Here is an 18,649-nt window from a genome sequence, read left to right as displayed (position 1 = left end):
GTAGGTCTCAAGTAGCAATGCAGGATCCTCAGTTGAAAACCTCTGAGGATACAGGAAAGGGTGCTGAGGTTCCTGAGAGGAAATTTCCATTCTTTTAGCAACATCTAGCAGGAGGGAGTTAACTGCTACTTGAGTGTGTTTCATCTGAAGTTATCTGCAGTGATTATTTTATGTTCCTAAAAATAAAATCTCTTGCAAAAGAAAAAAGCTTCTTGTGTGCAAGAGTTCTGTCTTTTGGGAAAATAGAACTCTTAGAATCAGCTCTTCCATCAGACTATTAATACCTGAGGTGAAAACCTAAAATTGCATTTTGACATCTTCCAGATTTTAAAAACATCTTTTTTAGTAACTGATAGGTATTGAATAATTGCAGTCATAAAAAGATTTTTCTCATCACCAAGTGCATGTCCGAGAACATAACAATAGGATTGATTTATATTTTACCATTAATTCACCATAAATACCAAAATAAAAATTACAGACTATTTTTTTTATTTTAAAAGCTTTTATGAATAGTCTTCTGTAAAATAGAAATATCTCATACTTTTACGTCATCCAAGGGAAGATTCCTTTAGGTATTTAATATAATTTGCTCAGATATATTTCTTGGTAAAATATTAATTAATTTTAAGCATGTCATGAGGTGAGCATTTAATTCTATCATTATGCAGCTCTGTGCTGCTATTTGAATGTGATTCTTTGTTCTTTTTTCAATCTTACAGTCTCCTCTAATTTTTACTTGTTTTTACTTTCATATATATTTTGAAGGCATTTTGTTCAAGACATTTTGAAGGCATTGTGTTCAGACTATGTTCAGTAAGAAATTACCTACACTTACTGCTTATTTTGAAGTTGGATGTTCCTAATTGGATAGAAACTTTCTTCTTTGGAAGATTTCACCAAACTTTCTGTTAAAAAAAAACAGAAACAAAAATAAAAATAATCCAGAAGAAATGAGTTAAGAAACAGAACAACAAAATTATGTCAAATTGTGCAACAGTGTCAAATTGTGGATTAACTGGACATTGTGTCAGCTGGCACAGGCAGAACACAGGAAAAACTACAAAACTGTGGAAGAAATGCTAAGAATATATTTATCTTTGTTACCTCACCAACTAGGGGATCTACCCTGAACCTATGATAGTAATTAACACTTGCAAAGCAAGAAGAGTAAAATTAATTTTAGCCTAAGCCAAATATTATAGTACCAAAAAATACTGAATGTCTTACATGTCTGAAATCTGACCAAGTTCTTGTAACTCAGACTGTGCTTCTGCAAAAACAAAATCCACTTTACTTTTTATCACTGAATTTAATTTATATGGTAAACATGTAACTAATTTCGTGCCTCAAACTTTGAAACAAGTTAAATTCTGTGCTCCTGTACTAAAATGTACTATCTTCTGTATTTTAAATTATTTGTCCTTTACTGAAAATATATTCACTATTTAATAATTTTTTTTTCTCCAGCAGCAATATAATCTGTTACACAGGCATGAAGTCAAATGCAGCTAAAATAAAATTTCTTTCTTTTTTCTCTTATGTTCACACATTTCAATGAAATCTCACAAAAAAATTCTTTATCTATTACTTATGTCATAAGCAAGGAAGTTTCTTCATGTTTTCTACTTGAATGGCAGCTCCCTTGCAGTTTTCAAATGTTTATGGCCTTTGTTCAAATGTGTAGGTAGCAAAACCATCAGAAAAACACATTCTTTTTACACGTGCCTTTTTATTCCCTTTACAGAAAAGAACTTAACACTATCAATTTCTCTATTTAATAACTGTGGTGAATCTGCTTGTTTCTGAAAATTTAAAATTACTCATGTGATAACCCTAGATGATAGCAAAAAGCTAGGAATATCAGATGACTGAAATGAAAGAAGGGACATTTGATACCACAGGATATACAAAACTGCTGGAAGATTCTCAGGGTATTCTTTTACAGATGATTAAGTACAGATGGTTAAGTTTTCTCTTAGACATTTATAATACAGATTATATAGCATTTTTTAATAAATTCAGCACGCATGTTGGATGAACAGTAAGCAAACATGCAATAAAAATCAATAGAGTGGGAATACCCGTCAGGGTAATTTCCCATAAAAGAGCTGATGTTTTGCCAGTATTTGACAGTTCTAGAAATGTTTTCCTTTTCTGTCTAAAAGATACTGATAGTAATTTCCTACTGGTTCATGAACACACTTAAAAATCAGGGTAACTGTTCAAATGCAGCTGGAATGAGATACGTGCAAAGCCCTGGGATGCCCAAGTAAGGACATGTGCTGGGAGGGAAATTTCTGCAGCTTACATGTAGTGATACTGAAACTGCTTTGTAACTACAGGGGGTTAGATTTCAGACATGGACATAGGCACCTAGCAATGTTTAAAAACCTGCTTGGCCTCCAGCTGCTACTTGAGAAAGTTTTCAGTATGTCCTATGTAATATTTGCATGTTTTTAGTCCTGTGGGATGTGTAAAATAATGCAAGCATGATTCCTAGAGACACCAACAATTTGAGTAGAAGTACTGACACAAAGAGCATACTAATGTAGAATGATGTATACATGGGCTGGGGAGGGGGGGGGAAACAGCAAGCCTTTAACTTGCTTCCCTGTAAATATCTTCAAAGAATGCATATTGTTTTAAACAGAAAAAAAAATTGAGAAATTTCGGATATGATATACATCTTCCATTACTCTATCCTGTTTTGTATGAAGTCACTGCAATGCTATCTATTTTGACTCAGTTTGTCCTGTTAGATCAAAAAAAAGAGGGTGAAAAGTGTTTTGAACAAAGAAAAGGAAGCTTGTTTGGCACAACATTTTGGATTTTACAAAGCATACGCTTTATCCACTCTCTCTATTCTTGCTGGATTTAAACAAAGTCCAGAAAGGAAGGCAAGGGGAAATAAATAGCAACACGATACTGAGTTTTATTTTGGTGCTTGTGATTTCATAGCACATTACTCACTAAAAAATACCCTACAAAACATCTTAATAATTCACTCTCAGGGAAAGCATGAAGAAGCAGCCATCCTTCTCCAAGTTTGAAAACCATGGCAAATCTGCAAAGACATTTAGCATGCATAATTCAAAGGAACCTCTCAGGTTTCTCAGTTTTCAAAGTCAGGCTTTGTGAGTTTTACAGGAGACACCAATCTGACTTAGAAAGTTTTACTTAAAATTAGTTTTTTTCTGCACAAGCAAGTCATTACTGCTCTCCAGTCAGCAGTCTTGGTAGGATGCTGTGTCCCTCAACAACCAACCAGGTAGCAACAGAATGCTACTTAGAGATACCAAAATAAAACAAATTATTTGTTTATGAAGTTTTACATTCTCTGATACTCACTTAGCACTTTTTCACTGAAGGCATTAGGACATTTCACTTACAGGCAATTACAGCTCTGGAAGGCTTTGCAGAAACCTCCTTCTTAAAGATTTTAACATTAGTTTAGCTACTAGGAGAGTTCTGGGGGTTAATGCTTGAACACTTGCTGCTTTCCCTTCTCTAGCAGCCTGTGCACGGTTGGGGAGAGCAGCAGGGCACAGGCCGCACCAACAGAGAAATGGCACCCAGCACCCAGGAGGCACAAGCTCCTGCAGCCTGGACGGCGCTAAAGGGAGCTGCCACTGATCATCCTGCGCCGGAGGGCAGGGCAGGACAGGACAGGGCAGGACAGGGCAGCCCGCCGCCATGCCACCGCTCCGTTCCCACGCAACGCCATGCCCTTCGATAAGATGGCGGCCTCCTCCTCCCCACCCGCTCCCCTACCAACATGGAGGGCCCCGCGCCCATTGGCGCTCGCCCTCCGCCGCCGCTGCGCGATTGGCTGAGGGGCCGGCGTCCCCCGGCCGTGCTTTGCACGGTCTCGCCCCGAGCGAAGAACTACATTACCCAGGATACCCCGCAATAGGGGCGTCGCCCGGAGCCGTTTCTTCTCTTGCGCATCTCGGCTCTGTCTCCTCCCAGGCAGGAGGGACGGGGCGTGGTCTCGCGAGAGTCCGCGCGGGCCAGCCGAGGGGCCGCAGGGCGCGCCGAGACCGTTGTCGTGGGCCCATGGCGGCCGCGGAGGCGGCGGCCGCGCCCGACCCCAGCGGGCTCTCCCCGAAGGAGGAAGGGGAGCTGGAGGATGGCGAGATCAGCGACGATGACAACAACGGCTTCGGGCCCTATGGCGGCGGCTCCGAGCATGCCGGCGGCCTCGGTAGCGGCGGTAGCAGCAGCAGCAGTAGCAGGCCGTACTCGAGGCGCCGGCCGCCCCCCGGGCTCCACGGAAGCGGCTCCATGTCCTCCCCCGGGCGGCCCTTCCCGCGCTCGCGGCACCAGCCTCCGCCCGACACGGGACACGTGCACGGCCACGGCGGCTACCGGCCTAAGGACTCGTTCCGCTCCCACCCGCCGGCGCCGCGGATGCCGCCGGGCTCGCACTCCGACACGGGCCCCCGGCTCTCCTTCTGGGAGCGCAGCCACAACGCCCTGGATCGGTTCCGCTTCCGAGGCCGGCCCTACCGGGGCGGTGGGCGCTGGGGCCGGAGCCGAGGCTGCAGCGATCGGCCGGGCAACCCTCCCGGGAGGCCGCCCGGAGGGGGAGGCGGCGCCGGGTTCAGCAGCAGCCAGGGCTGGAGGGAGCCCTCGCCTCGGAAATGTATCCTTGAGACGTGAGCGGGGCGGGGGGCCCGTGCTGCTGCGGTGGGCCTGGGTGTGGCCGTGCCGCGCTACGTGGCCGAAAGCCGTGGGAAGGGACGCGTTTCCCTCCGCGCTGGCAGCGGGATTCCCGCAGCGCTAACGGAGAGGGAAGCTCCAAAGCTAATCCTGGGGATTGGCCGGGGCAGCCGGCCCTGCTTAAGGAGAGGCTGCTGGGAAGTCGGATTACAGCCGTGGCCTAGCTGGCGGCTTGGCCGGTCCTTCGGGTGTAGGGAAAAAGGAAAAGCATAGCCTGAAAGGAAGGTTTTGTCGGTTGGATTCGGGCGGCTGCTTTTCTAGTCCTAAGTGCGAATATTGTGAAGTGGGGTCAGTCTTTGGTGCGGCAATTTTAATATGTATAATTAGTGTCACAATTGTAAAGATAGAACCCTAAGCTTGTTAATTTACCGTATTGGGCAATAAAGGATCTAGTGTTTTTTTCATTTTCACTTTCATCCCTTCAGAGGCTATTACACATAGGTTTATCTTTAGTCAGTTTTAGCTAAGCTGGAGTGGATCTGCACACACAAATTGTAGTTTGTGTGGGCATTCAGATAAAAGCCATACCCACCATTTCTGGTAGGATGTTCTCCACTGATTGCTCTTAAGAGTTTAGGTGATTCATTACAAGAATTCCGATATTTTGTGCTTTTCGGAGCAGAAATGGCAAAAGTGGTGGGAAAAGCTTGCCTAATTTTTCTTTTCTGCTAGAGGAAGTAAAGAACTGATGCTGAGTGTAGCTTGGGGCACCTCGGTTACTTGATGTGACTGCATTGTTGCCTTACTGAAAATGTAGATGAGTGTAAAAGCAGTGAGCAAGAGAGATAGTGGTTAAATCCTATTCTCCAGAATTTTACAGTGTTCTATTGTCCTTCATGTCAATAGTCAAAGGATGTGTTTTTGCTAGAACCAACTGCATGGGTTGATTTCTTGGGTCTCTTGAATCTTGTTTTAGATACAAGATTATTATTTATGTAATTAATATTTATTTGTTTAAATATAGATGGAATGTGTAAATTAGCCATAGAGATTATTTTATTTATGGCAAAATTATGGCATTATTGAAGGCTTCATTGGAGCCTTTCATTGAAGGGTTTTATCCTGACAGGCAAGTGAAGATATGATTTGCCTAAGGTTTCACAGTAAGACAATTCTAATGCTGAAAACAGATTTCAAGTCTCTTTGTAGTGTTGCTCTGACTACCTGGAGGTTGTTCCTTTCTGTATAAGGAGTTTAGCAGGACAAATGTGGAGATTGTCCAAAACAGAACTTGTAATGTTTCTTAGTGAGACTGATGCAGTCTCCTTCTCTCTTTTAATTAAAAGAGATTCCGAAATGAATAATTCCATTTTCAAATCAAAAGTAGAAAATGAAGATGTTGGAAGTGTTCTTGTTCTTGGCACTTAAGATTTAAACATCTGTTGAAACGTGGTAGATGGCGGATATTATGTTACTCTTGCTCTTTAGTAAGTGACCATTCAATTGTTTATGGATCATATAGTTAAGGAAGGTCCATGATTTTCCCTCAATATGAGTTACTTTCTGTTTTTTAAACTTCCTTGCCACCTAATACAGTCAATTTTAGAGAATTAATCAATACTAAGATACCTTCATGTTGGTAACATTAGTGGAGTACCACTGTAGTTCAGTGACTTCAGAGGAGACTTTCATATCAACTGGTACAAGGAGGCTTGTGGAAGTTCCCTCTGGAAAATGTTTCAAGTGTCTTGAGTCCTGATTTTGGCCTTCTTAGTAGCGGTACAGGGCAGTGTTTTGGGTGTAATGTGAGAATAATGTTGATAATACACTGAGAAGTTTGTTAGGCTGAGAAGTGCCTACACTGAGTCATGGACTTGCAGTGTCCCATGCTGTGCCGGTGAGGAGGTGCCCAAGAAGCTGGTAGTGTGCAAAACAGACCCAAACTTGGCCAAAGTGGTGTTGCATCCCACAGAATGCCATGTCCAGTGTATGGACTGTGGGGAGCTGGCTGAGAGCCCCTGGTTGCTGCCTGGGGCTGGGCTGGGCATCTCTCAGTGGGTAGTGAGCAATTGTGTTGTGTATCACTCTCCTTCCTTGGGCGTTATTCTACTCTTTTTGTTATCTCCATTTTCATTATTATTACTATTTTACTTGATTTTTATTGTTCTTTTATCAGTCCATGTTCCCTCAACCCACATTTCCCTTTTCCAAGTTCTTTCCCCATCCCACCATGGAAGGGAGGGAGGAGTGAGAGTGTGAGGTAATAAGTTGCTGAGGGGGGTAAACCATGACAGTCTGGTAAGACAGGGATTGTTTACTTGATTTATCCTTGGAACTTGTGCTTTGCACCATGTTTTATAGGAATATATATTTAAGTGGAATAAGGGACATTCTTTAAGATAGAGCACTTAAATAATTCCTGTTACTCTTTTTGGATGTTAGCTTTTAGGCTTTTCTCTTTCAATTCTTGGCAACTTTAATGTTAAGCTGTTATATAGTAATTCTCCAGGAGTTCTTGCATAGCGAATTGTGGAATTTGAGTCTGAAATACAGAACCATTATGGAACTTCCTGTTTCCATTGAATTCTGAACTCTTTGCAGTGTACATTTTTCTTCATTTCTAACTCCCAGTTTCTTCTTTTTGGTTCTTGGATGACGTTTCTCTTGAGTTGGTTGTAGCGCAGTTGTTTCAAAATGTACATGCTTGTCTGCCTTTCACAGCACTTAATGGAGTCTTGCGTTCTATGTGTAGAAGCACTAAAAAAATTTTTGTACATATCTGAACCACAGAATTTCTTGGTGGGAGCTTCTAGCAATTGTATTATCCTGAGCACAAAAAAAAATCTCAAAACTGTCTTGTTATCCATCTCCAGATGACTTTGGAAGCTATTTAAGTATTCCAATAGCAAATAGCAGTTAGACTTATTAGCTTCAAAATTCCTTGTGACTTACGAAATTACGAACGTAGCTGGCTCTTTGGAAGTAGATATGTGTTGGAAGGGAATTCAGCAGATATTCTTATTGCATAATTTGGTGTTTTACTGCATTCAGCTTTTAGCATTTTAAACATATTTATAGACTGTTTTGATTGCTTTTTGGATTTTATGTAGTTTATCTTTGCTGGTTTCTGCTTTTTGTGCTGACACTTGAGAAAGCACTGTAAAGCAGAACATTTCCTGCTATTACGGAAGTAGCTTTTGCAGGATACTTACAGAGATTCTTCATACTAATGTTAGAACTTAACGCATAGAAACATCCAAGTAGTCAGTGCTTGTTGAGAGCAGAAGACAAGTATGTTTTCCTTTGGATTCAGTATGTCTGCATTCAGAGGACACCTATTTTATCCTCTAGTTTTACTCTGCGTATTGTTTTAAGAGATGATGTTGTTCAAAAAGCGTTTTGTGTAACTGAGTGTGTGAGTCAGCTGTTATCACAGTGGGGTTGATACTGTGAGTCAAATGAGTAAAACCTGACTTGGTATCCTGAAAGATTTCCCCTTGAGCCTGATTATTTTACATGATCATTTTCGAGGGTCAGCTTAAGGTGAGAGGAGTTGATAGTGACAAAATAGTGGCGACTTTTGCTATGGATGGCGGTGCCTAAGAATATTTCCACTGTTTGCCTTGAACATTCATTGGTAAACTTTTCTGAGTAATTAGTAATTGTCAGTTGTCTTCAGCATTTCTGAATGTTTTGGTTTCAAGTCTTTGTTACTTTTTTTATTCCCTTCAGTTGTTCATTGATTCTTCTTTGCCTTACCTGATTTGCTGAACTGTATTTACTGCAGTGTGTAATTGTGCTATGGCCTGACTTAGTATTGGCTAGATGTGGCATTTTATGGAAGTCTAAAATGAGTAAGAAAGAATTTAACCTGTCTTTTTCAGAATGTGAGATGGCAAGTCAGTACTATGAATTCTGGAATTTTGACTTTCCATGATAGAGAACCATGTCAACATTATAGCTGTTGTTTCCAGGAGGGTGGTGTGAGTAAGAGATGAGACTTCTTAGCAATTCATGAGCTTCTTGTCATAAGTAGGATATTTGAAATTGTCAGTTTGAGAAAATGTTTGTCAGTATGTAATAATGGCTACAGCTTTTGCATGCTGGTTGTATTTATTCAGAATATTTTTCAAACTAGCGTTAAGGTAAAATATATGAGAATGGTCATAAGTTACATTTGTCTTAATTGGTCTTCAGTGGTAATATTGATACTGTTTTAAGATTATACAAGTTCTTGTCTTGAATTTCTTAACCCGTATTTCAGCTAAAACTTTTGGAAGGTCCCCATCTAGAAAGCAGAACCACTCTTCTAAAAATGAAAGCTCTGTGGAAGAAAGTTTTGAGGATCTGCTCTTGAAGTATAAGCAGATACAATTAGAACTTGAACACATTAATAAAGATGAAAGACTGGCTTTGAGCAACAGGGAAGAAAATGAAAAACAAGATGGTGAAAAAACAGTGGACACTGAGGACCAAAAAAGTGTAGAAAATGACAGTATTAAAACGGACTCTGTAAAAGAAGGACCTCCTGAGGAGAAAAATCCGGTTATGGGCTTTCAGGCATTTGAACTGAAACCTCTCAGACAAAAACTGCCTACTCCAGCTGAGAGGAGCAGATTGAAAAAAGGCAAAGAAGGAATGAAGCAGTCCTCGCAAAAATCTGAAGCAACAGAATCTGGCCAAGGTAAAGAAATACTTGTAAAGTTATTTTAGCTGTTGATGCCTTGTGAGGCTACCTAGAACAGAGGCTAGACAGTATTAAAGGAATAAAGTAGGTATTTATTAAAAAGGCCTTCAAAGGGTGCACTTTAGGCAGTACAAGAGCCTGGCTGTGGCTCCACCTAAGATGGACGCTTGGTCCCGAGTGTTAACAGTTTTATTTTTGGTCCATTTATGAATTGGGGTTAATTGTCCAATTACAGGTTCAGATTTTGAAGTCCCATCCTCGTAGATTGCTCTCCTCAATTTGCTGTTGCTCACACTTTTTGGGCCTGAAGCTGCAATGGTGTCCTTGGGTCTCAAGCTGGAAAAGGATTGTTTTGTCTAACTGAAATGTGAAGAGAACTTGATAACACTTCATATGAAGTTCACAGTTGCACACTAAGGCAGTACAGAATCTGAAAAATATGAAAGCTAAAACTTAAGGCATCAGTGTTACCTATTGTATTTATTAGGTGTTGGGGAAAACTTTTTAATTAAAATGTTAGAAGTTACAAGTGAAAGATTTAATGTACTTATCTCTTGTGTTTTTTAATTCATTGAATTACATAAACATGTTTTGAAGCATGCTTTTGCTTTGGATTTGTATTTTAAACAATGTGTTTGATTGATTAGCAAAAAGCATGAGGACAAGACTTGAAGGTTTTAATTGCTGCTCACAGCAGTAATCATTGACTGTCTACTGAAAGTTTTACTTCTGCTTTTGCCTTGTTTCTTTTCTGCAGAAGTAAAATGTGGGTTTTTTAGCTGAAAAGAGAACATTCAGAGACCCCTTTTTCTGCATTTCACCTTTTTGTGTTAGCTTAAGTGTAAGATGAGGATCATGGAGTATTCTGAGTTGGAGGGCAAGGATCGTCAAGTCTGACTCTTAAAAGTTGATGTCCCACACAGGGATCAAACCCACAACCTTGGTTGTTATTAACACCATAAGATATTTTCACAAGAATTACTTTGATCATTGTTGGTATTCATGAGTAGTCAAGAAATCATAGGCCAGAAATGGAAAGGATTTGTAGACAAAATGAAGCTCAAGAGTAGAATATGAATGCCTTGTCTAAGATAGTTCTGGGCTGCTGACTGAAAAGGGTAATTGCTGAGATGCCTTACCCCTGAGTTACTGAAAAACAAGTGATCATGTCCACCTGGCCTGTACTAAGAGCCCTTGAGCTGACTTCTGAGTCTGCAGCAAAATAAGGCAGCCGACATAAGCTTCCTACTCTGAAGGCAGCATGTCGTTCTAAGAAGTGATTGCTGTGGTTGAGGGTGGTGCCTGGGGCTATCACTTGTCATCTGGTGTTCACTAATTTGCCAGTGTGTGTAAACTGTCAATTTGAGTGGGAAGAGACAAAGTAGTTAATGGATTGAATAAGAATGCAGGTGAGTAATTGGCAGGAATATGGAATATGAAGAAAGGTAGGACTAGAGCACTAAAAGTCAGAATGATTTATGTATGACTTCAGAAACAAGACAGGTCTTGTAAAGAAAACAAAAGAGAAAACTGATAATTATTGGTCAAACCACCTCATTCTGGGTAGTTTCTCCCCCTTGTGTGTTTCCCATTAATAATAGGTTTTTTTTGGTGTTCTTTAAGAGGTCATACAGGTTTTATTGACACATTCTTTTATTACCCACATTTTGGTAATAAAAGAAAAACTAGTAGTCTGTGGATGAGTACATAGCCTGACAGGAGTAAAACAGCTGTGTAAAAAGCAAAATAGTCTCAAAAATCCAGTTTCCAAACTTAAAAAGCACTGAAGTTGATAATACAGTTGATATAATAGTGAGAAATAGATGCTGTAATATGCGTATTAAAAGCATTTAATTTTTTCATGATATTCAAATCTATGATATATGAATGATATGAAAGCAGACAGGTTATGTATGAGTGAATGTTTATGACAACAAGGCAGGCTTCCAAAGAAAAATTCAGCTAATTGGAGTTATTGCAGATTCATATGTTTTAAGTGAATATATGCTACATTAATCTCTTTACTGTCACAATACCTGCTACATGTGTTGGGAAATAAGCAAAATTTGGTTTTCACATTTTATGTTTTTTTAAATACTGTGCTAGGTGTTTCTGCAGGCTTGCAAAAGTTGAGGAAATTGTCTTAAAACTTACAAAAGTTTCAGTCTGTCATATTAATTCTCTGTGATTCTCTGAACCTTGTGGTTCAGGTGCTCTGACAGGCTTGACCGTATTCTCTACTTTACTTCCTGTGTTGTGCTTTAGTCTGTTGTGTCCGTGTTGTCCCCTTCTGGTTTGAAAGAGCATTTGTACTTGTATAGAATGTCCCTTCGTGTGCTTGCATAAAAAAACCTACTGTACTATCTGTCTTCCCGCTTTCATCCTGTGAAGTGGATAGTTAGGAACTTCACATAACTATACTAACTTCTTAAAAGTTTTTCTATAGTTCATATGGGTATTAGATATTACTCTTCTTTTTTTTTTTTGGAAGTGCATTTTTAAAAAATGCATGCTTGTGCAAAGAGGAAGACCACCTGCATTTTTTAAGTTTCATTTTTGTTTACGTATAAGATATTGCTGTACTTTAAACAGTGCCTTTCTGAATGTAATTTTTATGAAATGCTAGGAAAGGTTAAAGCTGTACAGAATTGGAATTTATTTTTCACCAGTTTGAGTAATGGGAAGGAATCTTCCTTTGAAGAAAGAAAATTTAGAGAAGCTTGGAGTTCTTTTGCTGTATTGCTCTTCCTCTGAAGTTTTTCCTTTGTCTGATGCTTATAAGCATGGATGGTTATATAAAAATGCATAACTTTTTTCAGCCAATTATATTACTGACTATTTGCTATAATAAATTATGTAATACTGCAATATGTACAGCATTTTGTATACATGTATACATAATATAATGTATATATATATGTATATATATACATATTATATATATATAATATAGTATGTCAATATATGTGTTTATATGTACATTATGAAAATTGGATATATTTTGTGACGTCTAAGAAATTAATATTTTAGCACCTAAATATTTATGGAAAAACAGTGCTGTACTATTCATTTCCACTATTCATTCCACAATATCTTTTTTCTGTTTGCCTTTGCTGGGAAATGGAGTAAGTGTGTTCTTACTGCAGCTTTGGGCCTTCATATTTAATTCTGCAAAAGAATGACCAGTTACTCAAAATAGCTGCCAGGGAAATATGAGATGCTCAGGACAGCAGCTAATATGAGATGGGGTATAAAACACATGACAAGAAGTCTTCTTTTCCCCTTGTTTGCAAATTTGTTTTTCTGTTTCTTGACAAAGTACATGTGAACCTTAAGATAGATTTACTAAGAAATGACAAGTCTTGCCTTAGGCTTATGGAGTCATGATTTTATCAGACATGCCAAATTTATATGAATGTTTGTTCATGTGATCTTGCATGTACCACTGCTATTGTTTTATACTGTGTATCAGTGATACTGATAAAATATGGTTGTATGTAGATTAAAATTCATGTATCATTTTAATGTAGCTCTGTCTGAGGAGAAAGAGCTTGTTCAAAAATATGGTATTTTTCTCTTGGAAGGTACAGAAGACAAAGAGCAAACATCAGTGCGAAAGCTTAGCAGTTCAGATGTTGCATCCGAAAAGGTAAGAAAATATTCCTCCATAGATGAGGCATGATTGCATTATTGTACTTGATAGCTTTTTCCAAATGGCAGTCCAGAAGCATTCCAGTAATAGGAACTGTCAGTTTTTAATAAATTACACTATTTTGAGCTTTCTTTTAGTAAAAATATTGGGGAAAGATTTCAAAAGACCTTGCAAAGAAAAAGTTGCTGAATTATGTTTCTTGACTTTTTGTCTTGTCCTTTCTTCTGTTTTCTTCTCAAGAAACTGCTTGATGATGAGGAGGAGATGTCTGAATTGCAACTTAGGCTTCTTGCACTTCAGTCTGCTAGTAAAAAATGGCAGCAAAAAGAACAACAGGTGATGAAGGAGAGCAAGGAAAAATTAACAAAAACGAAAAGTGTAACACAGAAAATCAAAACCAGTACAAAAGCACATTCAACAAAAAAACCTAGTACTACAGGTAATAAGTTTGATGTTACTGAAATGGCTGTCAATGGCATAGCCTAAAAAAAAAAAGCAAATGTGAGCAATGAGCCTTTAGTCGTTCTAAACTCTCACATTTACTCAAAGCTCTTGAAGAATTTAGGATTAGGTGGAACCAATTAGGTAAGATGGTGTTAATCACAAACTTCTTTATTTAAAGGCAAGCAAACTTTGAGGAAGCAACAGACAAAGACCTCAAAGAAGATACAGCAGCAAAAGGAACTAGACAGGCGGCAGAAGGAGGAAGACCAGAGGAAACAAGAAGAAGAGGAGGAGAGAAGAAAGAGAGAAGAAGAAATAAGAAAAATTAGGGACCTCTCAAATCAAGAAGAGCAGTACAATCGATTTATGAAGCTAGTTGGAGGAAAGAGGAGATCAAGAAGCAGGGTAAGAAATTTCTTATGTGATGTTCTGGTGTTACATTTAGGATTCATGAATGATTTGTCTTGCTTCACCTGGTTTTGTGTCACCATCCTTTCTGAATCCCCCTGTTCTTCTCCCTGCTTCCCCCACCCCTAGAATAATCAAAATATAGCAATGAAAGAAAAGCTCAATGTACTGCAGTGTTTACAGTCCATGCTGGAGAAGCATTCCTCTTGGATTTGGAAAATCAGTTTTTCTATGAGTTGTACCTTTGCAAGTCAATGATAAAGCATTTTTTTCCAAAGACATTTTGAATATAGTGATCAAAGAGCAGCCTGTAATTTAACAATAACCAATTAGTGAAACTTTTAGACTTTTTCTGTGTATACAACTTCAGTGAGTTGCTTATTTCAAAATGTCAATGTTGTTTTGTAGTATTTTTTCAATGTAGTATTTAATCTATTTTGTTGAGACATAAGATACGCTGAGACAAAAGATAATTAGTTTTACTTTATGTTGTGTCAAATTGATGAAGTGATAGAGTTAGTGCAGTGGTCATCACGCTGTCATCGTGGCCGTTCTTGTTCTCTCCTATTGAGCAAAAGGCACTTGAGTAACTAATGCCTGTCTCTAAAACATTGGTACATTACAGAAAAAAATTACTGTTACTATAGCATTCTTTCGTTCAGCCTGGAAGCAATACAGCCACTGGAGCTGCTGCGTGCTTCAAGTGCTTGGAGCCACTAATGCTGTGAGAAGAAACAGCATCTAAGGGAATTGAGGCTCCCTGTTTGAGGTCATGTTGTAAAAGAGTCATAGTTATATTAATACTGAGTGGAAAATGGAGACTAAAGATGTTTGACTGCAAACAGTTGATATTCTAGAAGCTACCAAAATGTCTTCTGTATGCCTGTGAAAGATACAAGTTAAGGAGTCTGAGAAGTCGTACGCATGTTTTCAGTCCTGAGTGTTGATTGGTATCCATGCAGTGTTAGGAGATCTTAAAACAATCTGATTTATGATTGCCTCTGGGTTTTTCTCAGTGTGGCATGTGGCTCCTTCTGGTACAATAAAAAGATTCTTCACCTGAGAGTTGTTTCTGGCAAGGGTAGTTCAAGCATTCTTGCTAGCCATCATGGCAGACTACCAGAAGTAATAAAGCATTTAATTCACTTGCAATCTTCAGAAATATATAACCGTGTCCATTTACCAGATATATAATAACCTAAAAGGTATTTAAAAATTTTTTCTATGTATCATAACACCCCCCACCCCATCATCCTGGAAGAGATAGAGTTTTAAAACTGCCTGTGGATTTGTCTAGTTGCTACTTGCAGCGGATTTGATTAAAAAGTAATATTCAGTTTCTTTTTCTTGTACAAGATAAGTAAATTGTATTTATAAATCAATTAGAAGAAAAAATTCTAAGGACTTTCTTTCAGAATTCATTTCTTAGTAGTTTACTCTGAAATAATGATGTAAGACCAGGTAAATAAAATACATTTTTGTGTGTTTAGTCATCAGATACAGACTTGAGATGGTCTTTGGATAAGCAATCTACAGAGAGTGCAGGAGGCATATATCAGTATGATAATTACGATGAAGTTGCTATGGATACAGACAGTGAAACTAACTCACCAGGTAAGACTTACAGTTTTCTTATATGGTGGTTGGTAAAAATAGGTAAAATGTAGGAAATAAGTCGCTGTTCTAGAAAGAAAGTGTTTTAAGCTGTCTGCATTATAGAACTAACATTTTAAGGTGAGCTCATTGTGTTAACACTGACTCTTTCCATCTCTGCTGTAGTGGGATTTTGAAGGTCTTCAGTGTATATTTTTCTCATGGCAGTACTGTAGGTTTATGCTTGTATCTTCCCAATCAGCTGTGCAGGGTGTTGACTGGACAGACAGCAGCTTTGCAGAAAAAGGGCCTGGGGATCCCAGTGGACACTGAGTGACAAATGGGTTGGCAGTATGGCTTTGGGTGACAGGCAAGCCATAGCTTGGGTTGTGACACTGCGACTGTTGTGGGTCACTGTCTGGAGGGGCCTGTGAATCACTGATGAGATTGCCAGTTTTCTGGTTTCACAGTAGGAGAGAGTGACATTCTACAATGAGCCTAGCAAAAGACCTTTTTGACTAAGGAAAACTATTTCAGGCTTGTTTTTGATAAAGTTCATCAAGACACTGGAGCACTTGGCTTACAGAAAGAGACTGAGAAAGCTGCATTTGTGTTGAGAAGGCTAAGGAAGGATTTTGCTCTTGTCTTCAACTACTTAGTGGGTAGTTGCAGACAGGACAGAGCCAAACTCATCTGTCAAATGGCAGCAGAAGGACAGGTAGCAACACTTAAATTGCAACAAAACAAATTCTGCTTAGAGAGAAGATAGTCAAACACTACTAGCACAGGCTTAAATGTTTCGCAATCTCCGTGGTCAAATATACCTGGAACTTGACAACCTGATTTTGGGGGCAGCCCTGCTTTGGGCACTTGTGCTGGGTCATACACCTTCCAGAAGTCTCTTCCAGCCTAAATGATTAGTTGACTCTTGAGTCTGAGGTGCATTTAAGGTAGTTGGGTTTCTGTGTTCCATGTTACGGAGAGTTGAGAAAACTTCATTAAGCACAGTACTTGATTGGATACTTTTTTCTCTTGCTTTTCATCTTAAGCATAAAGCATGACTTGTTGTTTAATAAATACCTGTCAGTTATCTTACATTCAGTATTTTAATTACAGCTTCTTCCCCAGTTCAACCTCCTTTCTTTGAGTGTCCAATAGGAGGATATTATCCACCTCCAGTACCACCAATTTCCTTGCCGCTACCTCCTCCAATTCCGGTAAGTAACCTTGATAATTCTCATTTTGTATCCAATTTCTAATGCTAAAGCTAGGATTAAATTTAGATTCTGGTTTGGGTACTATACTCTGTTTAATGATTCTCTTGAACTATCTCTTAGACTTGTGGTTGCTTTTTAAAAAGTCTTTATTTCAACTGACCCTTGGCTGATGCAATTGAAATTCACTTCATTGCTAGAGCTGTGCTTTTTCATACAAAAACAAAAATTTGTCTGAAGCACATAAGAAAAAAGAATGAATTGGAACTATTAGCACAAGGCAACTTTGCCCCTTATCTCTAGGCCACGTAGGTAGGTAGATAGGCTTGATCTCTGACTTGTTACCTAGAGGACGGAAAAGCCAAGACATACAGCTCATCAGTCATTCCAACTTACATTCCAACTAGACTCTGTTTTCTGTTTTCTCACCTGAGAGTCCACATGAAGTTCAATTAGTGCAGAGTTTTTTTCATTGCCCTTTTTTTTCAGTGAATGATTGTTACTCTTGTCAGAAAAGCGATAGAAAGGTACCATTTCTTCTCATGACAGCTTCTGAACTTTCGACTAAGGGAAATTGTAATTGTGTTAGCTAAGACACTTCCATAAAACTGTTTAAAGAGTGCTGGTCAACTATATTTCTCTGGCTAAATGACCTCTGGTTCAGAGTCTCTCTTACATTTAGTTTGTATTTCTCCACAGCTTCCGCTATCTAAATCTAAGTTTATTGCTTCCATTAACCTCTGTGAGAAATAACTTACTGTTCAATCACAGCCTTTGACAGGGATGTAAATGTAGTTTGAATGTTAATTAAAAGGACACAGTTTAAATTATTTGTAAATCGTGGAATGATCTCAGTCTCAACCTCTGCTAAGTAATCATAAAGTAGTAATTTCCACATTTCAAACCTTTGTTTTATTTTCTTTTCTCAGCCCGTACCATCTTTGAGCCATCTTTACATGGAGGGTATTCCTTGTGTTTCTCTTGAGCCACCTCCACCTCTTCCCCCTCTTCCCCCTGAAGAGCCGGAGCAGCCACCAAAACCTCCCTTTGCTGATGAGGAAGAGGAGGAGGAGATGCTCTTAAGAGAAGAGTTACTCAAGTCTCTAGCCAACAAGCGTGCTTTCAGAGCTGAGGTACTCTATTGTTTTTTGAATGTAAGCCTCTAGATGGCAGTCCTGACCAAAATTTCAGTGTGACCTGCTGTAAGTGAGGCTTATCAGGGGTATTACGCTGCATTTCTAGAGGCTTAACAATCAACAAGAACCATTCTGGAATTGTAAATTGCACCTTTTTGTTATTTCTGAAGGAATTATAAAACTTCAAGGTACTGAAAATGGATTAAGTCAAAGGAATGGGGGTTTTCTGCCAGAAAATGTTTATTACTTTTGAACTTTTCATTTAGAAAGTAAGACAAGTAACTTTGTTTCAGCCTCTTAGGAAAAGATGTTGGAAGAGGTTCACTAGTTTTTGTTGTTATTTTGAGGGTTTCTCTTGGAGTGAGAAGCTAAGCTTGTGGTTTTGGAAAAAATGTATTAGTTTTGACCTTTCTTAAAGGGTCTTTGGCAGTTGACCTGTGAATAACTGGCCTACTCTTGTGTGCCTTTTTGATATTACTGCAGAATTGCAACATTTGTCTAGTACATTTCAGTAGTCTGGCTAAATCACATTTTCATGTTCCAAGACATGTATGAAACAGTCACATTTATACTGATGCTTTTAAAAGCAGCTATGTATAATGTGCATTTTTAAGACCATATTTTGTTCTCTTTTTTAGGAAACATCAAGTAACAGCGGTCCACCTTCCCCTCCTGTTCCAGACAACTTGCAGCCTGTGCCAAGAAGTAATCTGTCTGCTGTCAGTATTAATACTGTGTCTCAGCCACGGGTGCAAAGTACAAAGTTTGTTAGAGTACCGAGGCTTCCACGAGCAGTGATCACAGTAAGGAAATACTGGTGCTTCCTACTAATAAGGCTATGAGTTGAAAC

General features: G+C 39.1%; 1 protein-coding gene across 2 annotated transcripts in view; it reads left to right on the top strand.

Moving 5' to 3' along the window:
- The first annotated feature begins 3,992 nt into the window (after positions 1 to 3,992).
- The window catches only part of ZFC3H1 (zinc finger C3H1-type containing), a 40,962-nt gene continuing 26,305 nt past the window's right edge, over positions 3,993 to 18,649 (top strand). Inside the window, exons 1-9 of one of the 2 annotated variants that reach the window (XM_064701944.1) lie at positions 3,993 to 4,648; positions 8,930 to 9,349; positions 12,943 to 13,001; positions 13,245 to 13,443; positions 13,627 to 13,853; positions 15,347 to 15,470; positions 16,566 to 16,666; positions 17,593 to 17,796; positions 18,438 to 18,602. In XM_064701944.1, coding sequence (XP_064558014.1) covers positions 4,060 to 4,648; positions 8,930 to 9,349; positions 12,943 to 13,001; positions 13,245 to 13,443; positions 13,627 to 13,853; positions 15,347 to 15,470; positions 16,566 to 16,666; positions 17,593 to 17,796; positions 18,438 to 18,602 — 2,088 coding nt within the window. In that variant the 5' untranslated portion in view covers positions 3,993 to 4,059. Of the gene's footprint in view, positions 4,649 to 8,929; positions 9,350 to 12,936; positions 13,002 to 13,244; positions 13,444 to 13,626; positions 13,854 to 15,346; positions 15,471 to 16,565; positions 16,667 to 17,592; positions 17,797 to 18,437; positions 18,603 to 18,649 lie in introns of both variants that reach the window. The other variant, XM_064701943.1, reaches the window with a different exon arrangement.

Source organism: Zonotrichia leucophrys, chromosome 1A (assembly GCF_028769735.1).
Source record: "Zonotrichia leucophrys gambelii isolate GWCS_2022_RI chromosome 1A, RI_Zleu_2.0, whole genome shotgun sequence".
Classification (NCBI taxonomy): domain Eukaryota; kingdom Metazoa; phylum Chordata; class Aves; order Passeriformes; family Passerellidae; genus Zonotrichia; species Zonotrichia leucophrys.
Note: the sequence above shows the minus strand (reverse complement) of the source record. Positions and strands in the feature narration are given on the sequence as shown.